The sequence below is a fragment of the Oncorhynchus mykiss genome, chromosome 19 (assembly GCF_057628025.1).
Source record: "Oncorhynchus mykiss isolate SJ-2025 chromosome 19, ASM5762802v1, whole genome shotgun sequence".
NCBI lineage: Eukaryota > Metazoa > Chordata > Actinopteri > Salmoniformes > Salmonidae > Oncorhynchus > Oncorhynchus mykiss.
In genome coordinates, this window is record NC_143040.1 from 28361765 (window position 1) to 28382749 (window position 20985).

Here is a 20985-nt window from a genome sequence, read left to right on the forward strand (position 1 = left end):
GTCATTACTATATTACTATCACTATAATAGGTGTTAGTCATTACTATATTACTATCACTATAATGGGTGTTAGTCATTACTATATTACTATAACTATAATAGGTGTTAGTCATTACTATATTACTATAACTATAATAGGTGTTAGTCATTACTATATTACTATAACTATAATAGGTGTTAGTCATTACTATATTACTATCACTATAATAGGTGTTAGTCATTACTATATTACTATCACTATAATAGGTGTTAGTCATTACTACATTACTATAATAGGCGTTAGTCATTACTATATTACTATCACTATAATAGGTGTTAGTCATTACTATATTACTATCACTATAATGGGCGTTAGTCATTACTATAGTACTATAACTATAATAGGTGTTAGTCATTACTATATTACTATCACTATACTAGGTGTTAGTCATTACTACATTACTAGTACTATAATAGGTGTGTAAGTCATTACTACATTACTATTACTATAATAGGTGTTAGTCATTACTATATTACTATAATAGGTGTTAGTCATTACTATATTACTATCACTATACTAGGTGTTAGTCATTACTATATTACTATAATAGGTGTTAGTCATTACTATATTACTATCACTATACTAGGTGTTAGTCATTACTACATTACTATTACTATAATAGGTATTAGTCATTACAGTTTTTTGGGATAGAGATGCACTCAGCTTTAATTTAAATGCTAAATAGGTTTTAGCAAATGAACAGGTATTTTGATTACAGGAATCAGTAGTGTCTGACTCACTTGATATCAGGGTTACCCTTGAGGCATGAGGAAATTCTGTGGTGACGTTTCAGAATTTCCTCATGCCATTAGATATGATCTGAAACCTAAAATATTGTATTGGTATTGATTCCATGCAGAAAACTTACAGTAGAGGTAATGATAACATGTTCCCATATTATAGACCAAAAGAAGGTGGACATTGTGATACTAAGCTCTCCCCTGCCATTTCCAATTCTAAAGTGCCATTTATCCAAGTCTTGTTAGTAAGAAAGAAGGGGCCAGTTTCTATCCATTTTCCTTCCATCCATCGTTTCCATGGAGACACCAGTGGCTCTACTTGTTCTAGTCGTCCAGGTCAGGTGACAGTGCAGTAGTTGGTCTCTGATTCATCTTAGACACCGCATATTCTACTCTCCCTCCCTGTTATCTCTCCCATCTCTGACCTCTCCCACAGTTGACGGAGTTAAGTGAATGTGTGTTTCCCGCGCCGCCCAGATTCCCCACCATTGACCATACACAACCTGCATCCCATCAAGCTCATTCATTACCCAGCCTGATGTAGCCTAGCTAGGCTTGTGTCCCAACTGGCACCCTATTCTCTACGTTGCGCACTACTTTTGATCAGATCAGATGTATCTGGTCAAAACTAGTGCTCTATATAGGGAATAGGGCGCCATTTGGGATGCACCCCTAGTCTCCGTTAGTGCTCTATTAAGTGGCTAAATTGTCAACATTTTACAGGGTTTGCGCTTAACCTGTGTTAAGAGGCTGTTAGACAGTCAGTGATGTGCAGCGGTGTTGTTGTGATGCTTTTGAGGCTTGATTTGTATCCACAGTAGTCATCTTGTTTGTCTTCTTGTGCTTATGATTTGTTGTTTTCAGTGTTCTTGTGTCCTTGGCTAGGATGTTATTATATTAAGGACATTTGGCATGCTATGGACAACAGAAAATACTGCATGCTGGCGCACCGGCACATTGGCCATCCACGGATGCCCCTCTCCCTCCCTCCCTCCCTCCCTCCCTCCCTCTGATTCTGTTTGGGTAGTGAGTGAGATGGATGGGTGTTTGCCTGCTCCCTCCCTTGTCTGTTTCCACTGGTGCTGAACCCAGACAGGGTTTTCTCTCACTCTCTCTCTCTGTGTGTGTGTGTGTGTGTGTGTGTGTGTGTGTGTGTGTGTGTGTGTGTGTGTGTGTGTGTGTGTGTGTGTGTGTGTGTGTGTGTGTGTGTGTGTGTGTGTGTGTGTGTGTGTGTGTGTGTGTGTGTGTGTGTGAGTGAGTGACACACACACCTCAGTACATCTGAGATGTATGGGAAGCCCCTGTAGGGAACTTGCTTGAAGAGAGGAGTAGAGCGAGAGAGTTGGCGAGAAGGAATCTACAGAGGGTAGTGAGAAAATGGGAGTGGTACTGTAGATTAAGGTATTGGGCGAGAGGAGAAGAGCGGGATAGAGGTACAGTCCAGTAGAGAGACGGGAGATGGTGTGAGTTCCCTATACAGTAGATGAAGGGAGTGGAAGAGACATGGAAAAAAACAGAGGGAAGGAAGATAAAGGGAAATGTGGCAGGCCCACGCCCAAAGCCTCCTGAATACCTTCGGTTCCTTGTGTAAAAGAGGGGGATTGCCAACCCTCCCTCCCTCTCCACACTCTGTCTGACCAGGGTGGTCAAAAGTAGTGGAATATATAGAGAATAGGGTGCCCTTTTGGGACGTAGTCGCTCTCTTTCAGACAGCTGTGATTAGACTTCCTTAATGTCTGCCAACTAGCTGCCATGTTTTTAGAGCCTCAGCCAATCACAGTTAATTATCCCTGAACCTCAGACATCACTCGCATACAGGAGCTTTGTAGTTTCCTCCAGTGTGTGGGTGTGTGTGTGCGTGAGAAGTGAGTATGTGTGTTGAAGCGATAGACTGGACTCCCACCTTTTCTCTTTTTTTCTTCATTCGTCAATACCTTTCATGATAGCAGAATGACTGTTTTTCCTGTTGTTATTGAAATGGTGAATTCGACATTTCACCGAGCAAAGCCCTTTCTGAAAGTCAACTCTGATCCACTCCCACTCATTTTAGTCGTTCGTTTGGCTAACTAATTGGTCTCTGTGGTATTGTATCGTTGTGTGAAGTTGACATCCACGGTGGCATTTTCAAAATGGTGGACAGCCCAACGTTGACGGAGATGATGAACGAGGGGGGATTCTGCGGCCGTGTGGAACCTGACAGTAACATTTGATCATGATGGAAACCAAACGAGGGTGGTCTATGGTGATTGGGCTAAGAGTGGCTGAGGGGGTGGGATTAAGAGCTTATGTTCGGTAATGTGTCATTCTTATGTGATTGCGGTATATAAAAGTACCATGTATATGTCAAATATATGTGTATATATATATATATATATATATATAGCTGAAAAGCTGTAAAAAACAAAAAAGATGTGTCCTCAGAGGGGGGTGGCGGTGGATGGGTGAGTAAAAAAAATATAAATTAGAACTATTTGATCATGATGGACATGACATGGACATACCACTATGATTTATTGATTGTCAAGTTCCCTTTTCCTGGTGCAGCCCCTTGTTGATACCCCATTGGGGGTGGATCTCAATAGTGTTCAGGGGTTTCCTTTGCCAGACGGTTATTGTCATGTAAAGGTACGACGGGCTCAGTGTAATTTACCGTTAATTAACATAAACACAAGCCGCTGGCGCGTGCCTTTGTAACATCTACATTGAAAAAAAGGCGAATAAATCATTTGAATATACAGTGGAAGTCGGAAGTTGACATACACCTTAGCCAAATACATTTGAACTCAGTTTTTCACAATTCCTGACATTTCATCCGAGTAAAAATTCCCCGTCTTAGGTCAGTTAGGATCACCACTTTATTGTAAGAATATGAAATGTCAGAATAATAGTGGAGAGAATGATTTATTTCAGCTTTTATTTATTTCATCACCATCTCAGTGGGACAGAATTTTACATACACTCAATTAGTATTTGGTAACATTGCCTTTAAATTGTTTAACTTGGGTCAAGCGTTTCGGGTGGCCTTCCACAAGATTCCCACAATAAGTTGGGTGAATTTTGGCCCATTCCTTCACACAGAGCTGGTGTAACTGAGTCAGGTTTGTAGGCCTCCTTGCTCGCACACGCTTTTTCAGTTCTGCCCACAAATATTCTATAGGTTTGAGGTCAGGACTTTGTGATGGCCACTCCAATACCTTGATTTTGTTGTCCTTAAGCCATTTTGCCACAACTTTGGAAGTATGCTTAGGGTCATTGTCCATTTGGAAGACCCATTTGCGACCAACCTTTATCTTCCTGACTGATGTCTTGAGATGTTGCTTCAATATATCCACAATTTTCCTCCCTCACAATGTCATTTTGTGACGTACACCAGTCCCTCCTGCAGCAAAGCACCCCCACAACATGATGCTGCCACCCCAGTGCTTCACGGTTGGGATGTGGTTCTTCGGCTTGCAAGCCTTCCCCTTTTTTCTCCAAACATAACAATAGTCATTATGGCCAAACCGTTCTATTTTCGTTTCATCAGACCAGAGGACATTTCTCCAAAAAGTATGATCTTTTACCCATGTGCAGTTGCAAACCGTAGTCTGGCTTTTTTATGGCGGTTTTGGAGCAGTGGCTTCTTCCTTGCTGAGCGGCCTTTCGGGTTATGTTGATAAGATGAACCAGACTTGTGGAGGTCTACCATTTTTTTTCTGAGGTCTTGGCTGATTTATTTTGAGTTTGAAGGTAGGCCTTGAAATACATCCACAGGTACACCTCCAATTGACTGAAATTATTTAAATTAGCCTATCAGAAGCTTCTAAAGCCATGACATAATTTTCTGGAATTTTCCAAGCTGTTTAAAGGCACAGTCAACATAGTGTATGTAAACTTCTGACCCACTGGAATTGTGATACAGTGAATTATAAGTGAAATAATCTGTCTGTAAACAATTGTTGGAAAAATGACTTGTGTCATGCACGAAGTAGATGTCCTAACCAACTTGCCAAAACTATAGTTTGTTAACAAGACATTTGTGGAGTGGTTTAAAAACGAGTTTTAATGAAACCAACCTAAGTGTGTGTAAACTTCCTGACTTCAACTGTACACCATCACAATAAATCCCTGATTTATTTTAGGCAGGTCTAAAGGAAAATTATGATGTAAAGAACATGTATTTCAGAAGAACAGAACATGGGTTTGACGACTGTACAGTCATGGCCAAAAGTTTTGAGAATGACACAAATATACATTTTCACAAATTTTGCTGATTCAGTGTCTTCATATATTTCTGTCACATGTTACTATGGAATACGGAAGTATAATTACAAGCATTTCATAAGTGTCAAAGGCTTTTATTGACAATTACATGAAGTTGATGCAAAGAGTCAATACTTGCAGTGTTGCATGCTGTCAATTAACTTCTGGGCCACATCCTGACTGATGGCAGCCCATTCTTGCATAATCAATGCTTGGCGTTTGTCAGAGTTTGTGGGGTTTTGTTTGTCCAGCTGCCTCTTGAGGATTGACCACAAGTTCTCAATGGGATTAAGGTCAGGGGAGTTTCCTGGCCATGGACCCAAAATATCAATGTTTTGTTCCCCGAGCCACTTAGTTATCACTTTTACCTTATGCTGGAAAAGGCATTGTTCGTCACCAAACTGTTCCTGGATGATTGGGAGAAGTTGCTCTCGGAGGATGTGTTGGTACCATTCTTTATTCATTGCTGTGTTCTTAGGCAAAATTGTGAGTGAGCCCACTCCCTTGGCTGAGAAGCAACCCCACAAATGAATGGTCTCAGAATGCTTTACTGCTGGCATGACACAGGACTGATGGTAGCGCTCACCTTGTCTTCTCCGGACAAGCTTTTTTCCAGATGCCCCAAACAATCGGAAAGGGGATTCATCAGAGAAAATGACTTTACCCCAGTCCTCAGCAGTCCAATCCCTGTACCTTTTGCAGATCATCAGTCTGTCCCTGATGTCTTTCCTGGAGAGAAGTGGCTTCTTTGCTGCCCTTCTTGACACCAGGCCATCCTCCAAAAGTCTTCGCCTCACTGTGCATGCAGACGCACTCACACCTGCCTGCTGCCATTCCTGAGCAATTAATTGCTATTCATCTGATCACTCTTCATAACATTCCGGAGTAAATGCAAATTTCCATCCTTACAAACTGAGGCAGCAGACTGTGAAAATGAATATTTGTGTCATTGTCAACTTTTGGCCACGACTGTAAGGTATGTTATCTGGCTATGCGTCCTGTTGTAGGCTTGTTCATTTAGCTGTGCCAGTCCTGTGCCATTATTTTATATTATATGATTTTATAATAAGAAGAAATGTAACTAAACTTCGCTGAATAAGATCGAAAGGATATTTTTCCCATTCCATAGCGAGTGCGCAAATTAAGTGGCTATGATGAGCATTAAATGTGATCATTTTAAACAGGTCCTATATGCTAGATTTTGAGTTATTTGGCAACTTTAATTGTGAATGATCCAAACCTTACAATGTCTTAGAATCACATGGTGTGACAACCAATGCTTGCGCTCTGTTCCTTGCTTCAGGCTGTGCACGCTGTTCTCCCATTAGTTTGATTTAGAATGGCCCATTATCAAATGGGCAGGGTGAAAAGTGTCACCCGTATGCACTCGAATAGCGAATGGAGGTCACTTTTCCGCCTGTTAGTTTTTCAATAGGCTACTCCGGTTATTTCTCTCCATGCATAAACCACTGTTTGAGGAGCTTCTCGCTGCGGAACAGGTGATTTTTCCGCCCAAACTCTGTATGCTATGGGCTCTCCAACCCTGTACCTTCAGCTACCCAGTGCTTCATTTGGGAAACCAAGTGAAATCCGTTCGGGAGCAACGATAGTAACATGTTTTCACAACACATATTTAAATAAACTGTTGACAGTCCCAGACTCATGGATAGAAAGCGGAGCATTAAGGTAACCAGGATCCATAAAAATACAGTCCACACTCAACGGCGGTTTACTAGAATTAGTTTCATTTTGCAGTATAGGCTAGACCAGTTATGTACCAAAGGCATCTCAAATCAGTTTAACGGCACAATCGTATTTTTTTTTTTCGGGCTCATATACAGTATAGGTCTATGGGTTTAATCATCACCTTTAGAAAGCGCTGGCCATTTCATTGTAACGCTTTGAAACAACATCCACAGCGACCATGTTTTCCACTCCGTTTCTTTCTTCAAACTGATCAGTCCCTGTGAGGAGAGTTTGAAAAGCACCCTACTCTTTTGATGATAAGTGTTTGATGTGATTTTCGATTTCATTTGCGTTGATGTCTGAGTGGTTAGAGGGACAATGGAGCCCTGAGTACCAGGCCATTAGTGACCCGATGGTCGTTAGCGAGCTGGGTACTCCCAACGCGTGTCCAGGGTGCATGAGAGGAGATTACCGCCGGTCATGACTCGTGTGGCCGGTATTACGGTCACAGCAACAGACCTAGGTGCGAATACTTTCTGAAGGCACTTAGATAAGATTGTGCTGGATGGAAAAGTAATCAGTTGATGCACTTCCATCACAACGTTTTCACCTATCCTACATACCTCAAATCAGTTTAGATGAAGGGAAAGAGACGAGAACATTTATATCTGACGAAGAGAAGTTGATTCTCGTTCTTTGATTAACTACGCACAGTATGTTGTTATTATTACATTTGGGAATGTGAGTGTTGGAGCCAATCGCCACCTCCATTGAGTGAGTGCTTTAAACCAATCTCACCTCTCGGGCTTTGAATGAGAGTAGTTGTCCTCGTTATGGGTCGTATATTAAAAGGTATCACACCTATACTCCAGCATTTGAAGTAAGTCTGTTTTATGTGCTTCAGTTTTTATTGTGCGTGTGTGTGTGGTATTTATTGGAAACATAGAGTAGATTGAAGAGAAACCCTAACAGTGGGATGTGTTGTTGACCCTTGACAAACAAACTATCCTCTGAACACAACACAGCAGTATTCAAGGAAACAGTTTAATGTATTGACACCCCTGTCACTCTCCGCCCCCATCTCTCCTCTTTCTTTCCTTCTTTCCTTCTTTCCTTCTTTCTCTCAGAGGAACTCCAGTATCTCTGGGACGTCTAGGGGCATGTACCAGGTCTCTGACCGACGATCCTCTCCCAGCACCGGGTAAGCCAGTCCTCCATACGCTATCCCACACTGCACTGCTCTCCGCCACACAAACAAAGTAGCATAAACTTGCCCGTACACACTGATCTAAGGCCAGTTAAAAAATAAATAATGATGTAACCTTTATTTAACTAGGTAAGTCAGTTCAGAACAAATTCTTATTTACAATGACGGCCTACCCCGGCCAAACCCTAACGACACTGGGCCAATTGTGCGCCGCCCTATGGGACTCCCAATCACGGCCGGTTGTGATACAGCCTGGAATCAATCCAGGGTCTGGAGTGACGCCTCCAGCTCTGAGATGCAATGCCTTAGACCGCCGCGCCATTTCGGGAGCCCAGAGTTGTGTCCCCTCCCCATGGTTGAGGTTAGAATAGAGGGAGATGAGCTGATTTCTAGATCTGTGACTTCCACATCCCATCTTCGCCATTCACTCTCTGCACTGTAAGTGGCTTTGGATTAGAGCATCTGTTAAAGGTAAGATGCAACGCAATGCAACCCCCCCCCCCCCGGTGCACTTAGGTACAGTGACTTGATGTGGGGCCCTATGCTTGGGGGCCAGTGGTCCAGCAGATGGATTCTGAGCACCAGACCGTGGCCTGAAGTGAGCCGGTGTGCATTTGACTGGGGCAACAATGACTCCGACCGAACTGGACTCCCGCCCTCCGTGTTGGAAGGTATCAGAGGGCACCAGCTAGGTTGTATTGGTCCAGTACTGTGCCCTGGCCCTTTGACAGCCTCACAAAACACAACATCCTGTTTTCCTGCCGGGCGCTGAAGTGAGACCGAATCTGTCAGCCACGCAGAAACAGTAGGGGAATGTTCTGTCCTAGCTCTTGCCTCCCGCCACTATGCGTTCGCACTCACACCAAATGCACACAAGCGAACATGGCACACACACATACACACACACAGCCGAGGGGCATCGCCACTTCTCTTTGACACATGCTTGTAAATGACGGCGGTCACTGACAGTAAGGACTTAAAGTGTCAGTCCTGCTTCCTCAGGCCTGGCTGCCTCTGTGGGCACAGGGCAGAGAGAGTGAGGGGGAGCGATACAGAAAGAGAGGTAGAACCTGTTTATTTTTTTTTTTTAAAGCTCTCTGTTGATGTGCACTTTTGTTTTGTTGTGTTCATGGATAACTTGTCATATTTGGTTCACCCCCTACATACCTTAAGGGAACATTTCGGCATTTCGTGTATGATCAGTGAGAAAGTCCATATTGCAAATGTACGGTCCCTTACCCGACGTCCGAAATCGTTTGTAAAATTCGCGGTCGGCGTCGGGCCGTGCGGTAGGGCCAGACCTACCGGGAAGTCATCAAATGAACTTTGTCGGACTTTCGGTTTCCGTTTAAAAAAAAAAACAAGTTTCGGACCGTTTTTCCGCCGTCCCGGACACTCCCACCAGATGGCATACGGAATCATATGGCAATTTGGCAAAACATCACGAATCGCGACGGGGCCTTATCTCAAAAACTGAAAATATTTCGAAGCCGAAACTTGGCGAGCGTAGGTTTGGCTCAAGGGGCAGTTGGCCCCGAACGGGATGGCGTCTAGGCCTCGACGGTTTTTGAGCTACGGCCATTTTTCTGGGATTAAAGGCTTAAAATGGAAGTAGAGAAATTATTTTTCCACTTCGGGTCAAAGCCAAGGAGCCTCCGGTGTCAATAAAAAAAGAACCAGCCATTTATCTATCGTCATTTAAGAGAAACGGAACAATGACAAATTGGTGATGGTCACAAATAGGCGTTTTTTTTTTTCAACGGTTACAGATCCAGTTGCAGGGTGTTCATACGAATCTTTTTAAAGTGTGCTGCGGAGCTCTGCGACATTTCTGTGATTTTCTATGATTTTCTGAAATAACACAATAACCGACCATTAGAATAGTAGGCCCAAAATGAAGCCTGCCCCACAATGTCATTTGCTTTTGAGTGACAGTGAGAGAACCGTTAGGGTGAGAAGAAAAATTCCACCACATGAATGTTCCTAAGGTCCTCCCGATCTCAACAAGCCTAACCTTGACCGTGTGGCATTAACCCTTCACAGTAAAACAGTGTTTTTTGATCTCACAGATTACAGTGTCATCTCTCCCCATAGGAATACATTGCCTGTGCCAACCGGAAGTGCCATAATTGGTGTCTCAGGGGCTGTTTCGAAGGGTTAAAAAATTCAGATCTGTCCAAAACTTCATATATGTGATTAGGCAACCCCCATGAACTGTAAATCAGTCATTTTTCCCAAAAAAAATCAAAGGAAAAAAAAATTGCACTAAAACACAACTTGGATGGAGGGACGTATTGGGGTGCGTAGAGACAGACAGTGGCCGCAATAGTTAGCTTTGTTCGAGCTAAAAAAGAACGGTCGGACCTAGAGTTCCGAAACTTTAGAAACCTGTTCTAGACCTCCGGGCCATGGTGCGTGGCGAGTTACGTGGCTCTAGATGGTTCTCGGACCGAGAAACAGCCTCGTACATTCGCAATAACTTCAATTCATTTTTGCATCACGAAAATGACGACGTTTAGAAAAGTCTCAGAGACGCAAGGCTAGGTGCGTTGAAACCGGCTCGGCCCATAGAGACGGACCCCAAAGTTTCTGTCCGATAGCTCGTTCAAGGACCCCGTAGCAAGGCATGGAAATAAGTGGATTTTCAGCACCAATTAGGGTTTTTCTCGGACACCAAATGACCTATCGAGCCGAAACTCGGGATTCGGGGTCGCCTCACATAGGACTTCACATAATGTCCGAACTGGACCCGCAGCTAGAACGTAACTATGTGTTTTACCTTTTTATTATGTTTTAAACTAGAGGCGCTGTGAATTATGGGACTGCTCTGACATATATGATAGTTGGCATCTAAATGAGTAGGAAACAGTGGGTTTGGTGTCATAATGACATCTAATTGACTGATGGACACTGACTTGCTAGTTGACTTTTGTACATTTGCAATATGTTTAAACAGAGAGGGACCATCACCAAAATGGCATTCTGAAATCAACACAAAAAATGGCATCACCATAGTCTCCAGACTGTGCTGAGTTCAACGAGCTATCCCGCTTGACCGTAGCTCGCTCGGTCTAGGCGCAGCAACCATTAGAATATTAGGCCCAAAATGAAGCCTGCCCCACAATGTCATTTGCTTTTGAGTGACAGTGAGAGAACCGTTAGGGTGAGAAGAAAAATTCCACCACAGGAATGTTCCTAAGGTCCTCCCGATCTGAACAAGCCTAACCTTGACCGTGTGGCATTAACCCTTCACAGTAAAACAGTGTTTTTTGATCTCACAGATTACAGTGTCATCTCTCCCCATAGGAATACATAGCCTGCACCACAAAATTCAACCTGAGGCCTATGTGGGTTATGAATGCCGTATGAACCTGTCTTCGGTACCAGTCCATCAGGCCACTACGAGGTCTACCTGTGTTGATTCTAAGCTTCCTGGACCAACCGGAAGTGGTTCAAATCACCCTAAAAGTGTTTACCCATACATTGCATGCAGTTTGATAGACATAGTGCATTCAACCCTGTGTAGATCAGTCAATTCTTAACGTAAAGACTTAAAACTCGGGATTCTGTAAGTGGCCATGTCAATCAAGACATGTGGTGATTTATAGCTTCCTGTGCCAACCGGAAGTGCCATAATTGGTGTCTCAGGGGCTGTTTCGAAGGGTTAAAAAAGTCAGATCTGTCCAAAACTTCATATGTGTGATTAGGCAACCCCCATGAACTGTAAATCAGTCATTTTTCCCAAAAAAAATCAAAGGAAAAAAAAATTGCACTAAAACACAACTTGGATGGAGGGACGTATTGGGGTGCGTAGAGACAGACAGTGGCCGCAATAGTTAGCTTTGTTGGAGCTAAAAAAGAACGGTCGGACCTAGAGTTCCGAAACTTTAGAAACCTGTTCTAGACCTCCGGGCCATGGTGCGTGGCGAGTTACGTGGCTCTAGACGGTTCTCGGACCGAGAAACAGCCTCGTACATTTGAAATAACTTCAATTCATTTTTGCATCACGAAAATGACGACATTTAGAAATGTCCCAGAGTCGCAAGACTAGGTGCATTGCGAACGTCTCGGCCCATATAGACAGACCCCAACGTTTCTGTCCGATAGCTCATTCAAGGACCCCGTAGCAAGTCATGGAAAATAGTGGATTTTCAGCACCAATTAGGGTTTTTCTCGGACACCAAATGACCTATCGAGCCGAAACTCGGGATTCGGGGTCGCCTCACATAGGACTTCACATAATATCCCAACTGGACCCGCAGCTAGAACGTAACTATGTGTTTTACCTTTTTATTAGGTTTTCAACTGAAGGCGCTGTGAATTATGGGACTGCTCTGACATATGTGATAGTTGGCTACTAAATGAGTAGGAAAAAGTGGGTTTGGTGTCAATTGATATCCATTTGGTGTCATAATGACATCTAATTGACTGATGGACACTGACTTGCTAGTTGACTTTTGTACATTTGCAATATGTTTAAACGGAGAGGGACCATCACCAAAATGGCATTCTGAAATCAACACAAAAAATGGGATCACCATAGTCTCCAGACTGTTCTGAGTGCAACGAGCTATCCCGCTTGACCGTAGCTCGCTCGGTCTAGGCGCAGCGACCATTACAATAGTAGGCCCAAAATGAAGCCTGCACCACAATATCATTTGCTTTTGGGTGACAGTGAGAGAACCGTTAGAGTGAGAAGAAAAATTCCACCACATGAATGTTCCTAAGGTCCTCCCGATCTGAACAAGCCTAACCTTGACCGTGTGGCATTAACCCTTCACAGTAAAACAGTGTTTTTTGATCTCACAGATTACAGTGTCATCTCTCCCCATAGGAATACATTGCCTGCACCCCTAATTTCAACCTGAGGCCTATGTGGGTTATGAATGCCGTATGAACCTGTCTTCGGTACCAGTCCATCAGGCCACTATGAGGTCTACCTGTGTTGATTCTAAGCTTCCTGGACCAACCGGAAGTGGTTAAAATGCCCCTAAAAGTGTTTACCCATACACTGCATGCAGTTTGATAGACATGGTGCATTCAACCCTGTGTAGATCAGTCAATTCTTAACGTAAGGACTTAAAACTCAGGATTCTGTAACAGCATACCCCAATGAGGATATGTGTTGATTTATAACTTCCTGTGCCAACCGGAAGTGCCATAATTGGTGTCTCAGGGGCTGTTTCGAAGGGTTAAAAAAGTCTGATCTTTCCAAAACTTCATATGTGTGATTAGGCAACCCCCATGAACTGTAAATCAGTCATTTTTCCCAAAAAAAATCAAAGGAAAAAAAAATTGCACTAAAACACAACTTGGATGGAGGGACGTATTGGGGTGCGTAGAGACAGACAGTGGCTCCAATAGTTAGCTTTGTTGGAGCTAAAAAAGAACCGTCGGACCTAGAGTTCCGAAACTTTAGAAACCTGTTCTAGACCTCCCGTAGATGGTGCGTGGTGAGTTACGTGGCTCTAGAAGGTTCTCGGACCGAGAAACAGCCTCGTACATTTGAAATAACTTCAATTCATTTTTGCATCACGAAAATGACGACATTTAGAAATGTCCCAGAGTCGCAAGACTAGGTGCATTGCGAACGTCTCGGCCCATATAGACAGACCCCAACGTTTCTGTCCGATATCTCATTCAAGGACCCCGTAGCAAGTCATGGAAAATAGTGGATTTTCAGCACCAATTAGGGTTTTTCTCGGACACCAAATGACCTATCGAGCCGAAACTTGGGATTCGGGGTCGCCTCAGCTAGGCCAACACATAACATAAGAAATGGACCCGCAGCTAGAACGTAACTACGTGTTTTATGGTTTTTTTATGGTTTGTACCGAAGGCGTTGTGAATTTTGGGCCAGCTCTGAAGTATGTAATAGTTGGCTACTAAACGAGTTGGAAAAAGTGGGTTTGGTGTCAGTTTGTATCAGTTTGGTGGTCAGAATGATATCTAATTGACTGATGGACTCTTGTCCACTTGACTCTTGTACATTTGCAATATGATTCTATAGTGAAAAAACATCACCAAAAGCGACATTCTGAAATCAACCCAAACGAGCGATTGAGATGACCCAGAATCACTGCAAAGCCATCCCGAGTTCATCGGGCCAGTCAATTTCACATTCCTGCAGGATTTTTATAGCATGACAAATTCGTGATGGTACCTGCCCATTGAAACATATTGCAAATGCACAGTGACTTTGAAAAAGTAAGGAAACATAAACAAATTCGATAAACAAATTCGTGATGGTACCTGCCCATTAAAACATATTCCAAATGCACAGTGACTTTGAAAAAGTAAGGAAACAAAAAAAAATACATCTAAAAAATTTTGAGCATGACAAATTCGTGATGGTACCTGCCCATTGAAACATATTGCAAATGCACAGTGACTTTGAAAAAGTAAGGAAACATAAACAAATTCGATAAACAAATTCGTGATGGTACCTGCCCATTAAAACATATTCCAAATGCACAGTGACTTTGAAAAAGTAAGGAAACATAAACAAATTCGATAAACAAATTCGTGATGGTACCTGCCCATTAAAACATATTCCAAATGCACAGTGACTTTGAAAAAGTAAGAAACAAAAAAAAATACATCTAAAATTTTTTGAGCATGACAAATTCGTGATGGTACCTGCCCATTGAAACATATTGCAAATGCACAGTGACTTTGAAAAAGTAAGGAAACATAAACAAATTCGATAAACAAATTCGTGATGGTACCTGCCCATTAAAACATATTCCAAATGCACAGTGACTTTGAAAAAGTAAGAAACAAAAAAAAATACATCTAAAATTTTTTGAGCATGACAAATTCGTGATGGTACCTGCCCATTGAAACATATTGCAAATGCACAGTGACTTTGAAAAAGTAAGGAAACATAAACAAATTCGATAAACAAATTCGTGATGGTACCTGCCCATTAAAACATATTCCAAATGCACAGTGACTTTGAAAAAGTAAGGAAACATAAACAAATTCGATAAACAAATTCGTGATGGTACCTGCCCATTAAAACATATTCCAAATGCACAGTGACTTTGAAAAAGTAAGAAACAAAAAAAAATACATCTAAAATTTTTTGAGCATGACAAATTCGTGATGGTACCTGCCCATTGAAACATATTGCAAATGCACAGTGACTTTGAAAAAGTAAGGAAACATAAACAAATTCGATAAACAAATTCGTGATGGTACCTGCCCATTAAAACATATTCCAAATGCACAGTGACTTTGAAAAAGTAAGAAACAAAAAAAAATACATCTAACATTTTTTGAGCATGACAAATTCGTGATGGTACCTGCCCATTGAAACATATTGCAAATGCACAGTGACTTTGAAAAAGTAAGGAAACATAAACAAATTCGATAAACAAATTCGTGATGGTACCTGCCCATTAAAACATATTCCAAATGCACAGTGACTTTGAAAAAGTAAGAAACAAAAAAAAATACATCTAAAATTTTTTGAGCATGACAAATTCGTGATGGTACCTGCCCATTGAAACATATTGCAAATGCACAGTGACTTTGAAAAAGTAAGGAAACATAAACAAATTCGATAAACAAATTCGTGATGGTACCTGCCCATTAAAACATATTCCAAATGCACAGTGACTTTGAAAAAGTAAGGAAACATAAACAAATTCGATAAACAAATTCGTGATGGTACCTGCCCATTAAAACATATTCCAAATGCACAGTGACTTTGAAAAAGTAAGAAACAAAAAAAAATACATCTAAAATTTTTTGAGCATGACAAATTCGTGATGGTACCTGCCCATTGAAACATATTGCAAATGCACAGTGACTTTGAAAAAGTAAGGAAACATAAACAAATTCGATAAACAAATTCGTGATGGTACCTGCCCATTAAAACATATTCCAAATGCACAGTGACTTTGAAAAAGTAAGAAACAAAAAAAAATACATCTAAAATTTTTTGAGCATGACAAATTCGTGATGGTACCTGCCCATTGAAACATATTGCAAATGCACAGTGACTTTGAAAAAGTAAGGAAACATAAACAAATTCGATAAACAAATTCGTGATGGTACCTGCCCATTAAAACATATTCCAAATGCACAGTGACTTTGAAAAAGTAAGAAACAAAAAAAAATACATCTAAAATTTTTTGAGCATGACAAATTCGTGATGGTACCTGCCCATTGAAACATATTGCAAATGCACAGTGACTTTGAAAAAGTAAGGAAACATAAACAAATTCGATAAACAAATTCGTGATGGTACCTGCCCATTAAAACATATTCCAAATGCACAGTGACTTTGAAAAAGTAAGGAAACAAAAAAAAATACATCTAAAAAATTTTGAGCATGACAAATTCGTGATGGTACCTGCCCATTGAAACATATTGCAAATGCACAGTGACTTTGAAAAAGTAAGGAAACATAAACAAATTCGATAAACAAATTCGTGATGGTACCTGCCCATTGAAACATATTCCAAATGCACAGTGACTTTGAAAAAGTAAGAAACAAAAAAAAATACATCTAAAATTTTTTGAGCATGACAAATTCGTGATGGTACCTGCCCATTGAAACATATTGCAAATGCACAGTGACTTTGAAAAAGTAAGGAAACATAAACAAATTCGATAAACAAATTCGTGATGGTACCTGCCCATTAAAACATATTCCAAATGCACAGTGACTTTGAAAAAGTAAGAAACAAAAAAAAATACATCTAAAATTTTTTGAGCATGACAAATTCGTGATGGTACCTGCCCATTGAAACATATTGCAAATGCACAGTGACTTTGAAAAAGTAAGGAAACATAAACAAATTCGATAAACAAATTTGTGATGGTACCTGCCCATTAAAACATATTCCAAATGCACAGTGACTTTGAAAAAGTAAGGAAACAAAAAAAAATACATCTAAAAAATTTTGAGCATGACAAATTCGTGATGGTACCTGCCCATTGAAACATATTGCAAATGCACAGTGACTTTGAAAAAGTAAGGAAACATAAACAAATTCGATAAACAAATTCGTGATGGTACCTGCCCATTAAAACATATTCCAAATGCACAGTGACTTTGAAAAAGTAAGGAAACAAAAAAAAATACATCTAAAAAATTTTGAGCATGACAAATTCGTGATGGTACCTGCCCATTGAAACATATTGCAAATGCACAGTGACTTTGAAAAAGTAAGGAAACATAAACAAATTCGATAAACAAATTTGTGATGGTACCTGCCCATTAAAACATATTCCAAATGCACAGTGACTTTGAAAAAGTAAGAAACAAAAAAAAATACATCTAAAAAATTTTGAGCATGACAAATTCGTGATGGTACCTGCCCATTGAAACATATTGCAAATGCACAGTGACTTTGAAAAAGTAAGGAAACATAAACAAATTCGATAAACAAATTCGTGATGGTACCTGCCCATTAAAACATATTGCAAATGCACAGTGACTTTGAAAAAGTAAGGAAACATAAACAAAAAAACATCCCAAAAAATGTTGGGTAACCAGCTGCATATTTTAGATCACAAGCTTGAATTTTGAGCATGACAAATTCGTGATGGTACCTGCCCATTGAAACATATTGCAAATGCACAGTGACTTTGAAAAAGTAAGGAAACATACACAAATTCGATAAACAAATTCGTGATGGTACCTGCCCATTAAAACATATTCCAAATGCACAGTGACTTTGAAAAAGTAAGAAACAAAAAAAAATACATCTAAAAAATTTTGAGCATGACAAATTCGTGATGGTACCTGCCCATTGAAACATATTGCAAATGCACAGTGACTTTGAAAAAGTAAGGAAACATAAACAAATTCGATAAACAAATTCGTGATGGTACCTGCCCATTAAAACATATTCCAAATGCACAGTGACTTTGAAAAAGTAAGAAACAAAAAAAAATACATCTAAAATTTTTTGAGCATGACAAATTCGTGATGGTACCTGCCCATTGAAACATATTGCAAATGCACAGTGACTTTGAAAAAGTAAGGAAACATAAACAAATTCGATAAACAAATTCGTGATGGTACCTGCCCATTAAAACATATTCCAAATGCACAGTGACTTTGAAAAAGTAAGAAACAAAAAAAAATACATCTAAAATTTTTTGAGCATGACAAATTCGTGATGGTACCTGCCCATTGAAACATATTGCAAATGCACAGTGACTTTGAAAAAGTAAGGAAACATAAACAAATTCGATAAACAAATTCGTGATGGTACCTGCCCATTAAAACATATTCCAAATGCACAGTGACTTTGAAAAAGTAAGGAAACAAAAAAAAATACATCTAAAAAATTTTGAGCATGACAAATTCGTGATGGTACCTGCCCATTGAAACATATTGCAAATGCACAGTGACTTTGAAAAAGTAAGGAAACATAAACAAATTCGATAAACAAATTCGTGATGGTACCTGCCCATTGAAACATATTCCAAATGCACAGTGACTTTGAAAAAGTAAGAAACAAAAAAAAATACATCTAAAATTTTTTGAGCATGACAAATTCGTGATGGTACCTGCCCATTGAAACATATTGCAAATGCACAGTGACTTTGAAAAAGTAAGGAAACATAAACAAATTCGATAAACAAATTCGTGATGGTACCTGCCCATTAAAACATATTCCAAATGCACAGTGACTTTGAAAAAGTAAGAAACAAAAAAAAATACATCTAAAATTTTTTGAGCATGACAAATTCGTGATGGTACCTGCCCATTGAAACATATTGCAAATGCACAGTGACTTTGAAAAAGTAAGGAAACATAAACAAATTCGATAAACAAATTCGTGATGGTACCTGCCCATTAAAACATATTCCAAATGCACAGTGACTTTGAAAAAGTAAGAAACAAAAAAAAATACATCTAAAATTTTTTGAGCATGACAAATTCGTGATGGTACCTGCCCATTGAAACATATTGCAAATGCACAGTGACTTTGAAAAAGTAAGGAAACATAAACAAATTCGATAAACAAATTCGTGATGGTACCTGCCCATTAAAACATATTCCAAATGCACAGTGACTTTGAAAAAGTAAGGAAACAAAAAAAAATACATCTAAAAAATTTTGAGCATGACAAATTCGTGATGGTACCTGCCCATTGAAACATATTGCAAATGCACAGTGACTTTGAAAAAGTAAGGAAACATAAACAAATTCGATAAACAAATTCGTGATGGTACCTGCCCATTAAAACATATTCCAAATGCACAGTGACTTTGAAAAAGTAAGGAAACAAAAAAAAATACATCTAAAAAATTTTGAGCATGACAAATTCGTGATGGTACCTGCCCATTGAAACATATTGCAAATGCACAGTGACTTTGAAAAAGTAAGGAAACATAAACAAATTCGATAAACAAATTTGTGATGGTACCTGCCCATTAAAACATATTCCAAATGCACAGTGACTTTGAAAAAGTAAGAAACAAAAAAAAATACATCTAAAAAATTTTGAGCATGACAAATTCGTGATGGTACCTGCCCATTGAAACATATTGCAAATGCACAGTGACTTTGAAAAAGTAAGGAAACATAAACAAATTCGATAAACAAATTCGTGATGGTACCTGCCCATTAAAACATATTGCAAATGCACAGTGACTTTGAAAAAGTAAGGAAACATAAACAAAAAAACATCCCAAAAAATGTTGGGTAACCAGCTGCATATTTTAGATCACAAGCTTGAATTTTGAGCATGACAAATTCGTGATGGTACCTGCCCATTGAAACATATTGCAAATGCACAGTGACTTTGAAAAAGTAAGGAAACATACACAAATTCGATAAACAAATTCGTGATGGTACCTGCCCATTAAAACATATTCCAAATGCACAGTGACTTTGAAAAAGTAAGAAACAAAAAAAAATACATCTAAAAAATTTTGAGCATGACAAATTCGTGATGGTACCTGCCCATTGAAACATATTGCAAATGCACAGTGACTTTGAAAAAGTAAGGAAACATAAACAAATTCGATAAACAAATTCGTGATGGTACCTGCCCATTAAAACATATTCCAAATGCACAGTGACTTTGAAAAAGTAAGAAACAAAAAAAAATACATCTAACATTTTTTGAGCATGACAAATTCGTGATGGTACCTGCCCATTGAAACATATTGCAAATGCACAGTGACTTTGAAAAAGTAAGGAAACATAAACAAATTCGATAAACAAATTCGTGATGGTACCTGCCCATTAAAACATATTCCAAATGCACAGTGACTTTGAAAAAGTAAGAAACAAAAAAAAATACATCTAAAATTTTTTGAGCATGACAAATTCGTGATGGTACCTGCCCATTGAAACATATTGCAAATGCACAGTGACTTTGAAAAAGTAAGGAAACATAAACAAATTCGATAAACAAATTCGTGATGGTACCTGCCCATTAAAACATATTCCAAATGCACAGTGACTTTGAAAAAGTAATAAACAAAAAAAAATACATCTAAAAAATTTTGAGCATGACAAATTCGTGATGGTACCTGCCCATTGAAACATATTGCAAATGCACAGTGACTTTGAAAAAGTAAGGAAACATAAACAAATTCGATAAACAAATTCGTGATGGTACCTGCCCATTAAAACATATTGCAAATGCACAGTGACTTTGAAAAAGTAAGGAAACATAAACAAAAAAACATCCCAAAAAATGTTGGGTAACCAGCTGCATATTTTAGATCACAAGCTTGAATTTTGAGCATGACAAATTCGTGATGGTACCTGCCCATTGAAACATATTGCAAATGCACAGTGACTTTGAAAAAGTAAGGAAACATAAACAAATTCGATAAACAAATTCGTGATGGTACCTGCCCATTAAAACATATTCCAAATGCACAGTGACTTTGAAAAAGTAAGAAACAAAAAAAAATACATCTAAAAAATTTTGAGCATGACAAATTCGTGATGGTACCTGCCCATTGAAACATATTGCAAATGCACAGTGACTTTGAAAAAGTAAGGAAACATAAACAAATTCGATAAACAAATTCGTGATGGTACCTGCCCATTAAAACATATTCCAAATGCACAGTGACTTTGA

At 39.6% G+C, this 20985-nt stretch overlaps 1 protein-coding gene across 1 annotated transcript in view; it reads left to right on the forward strand.

Moving 5' to 3' along the window:
* LOC110498678 (F-box only protein 41) overlaps nucleotides 1–20985 on the forward strand; it is a 112502-nt gene that overhangs the window by 70068 nt on the left and 21449 nt on the right. The window contains exon 5 of the mRNA XM_036954437.2: nucleotides 7836–7909. Coding sequence (XP_036810332.1) covers nucleotides 7836–7909 — 74 coding nt within the window. The remainder of the gene's footprint in view (nucleotides 1–7835; nucleotides 7910–20985) is intronic.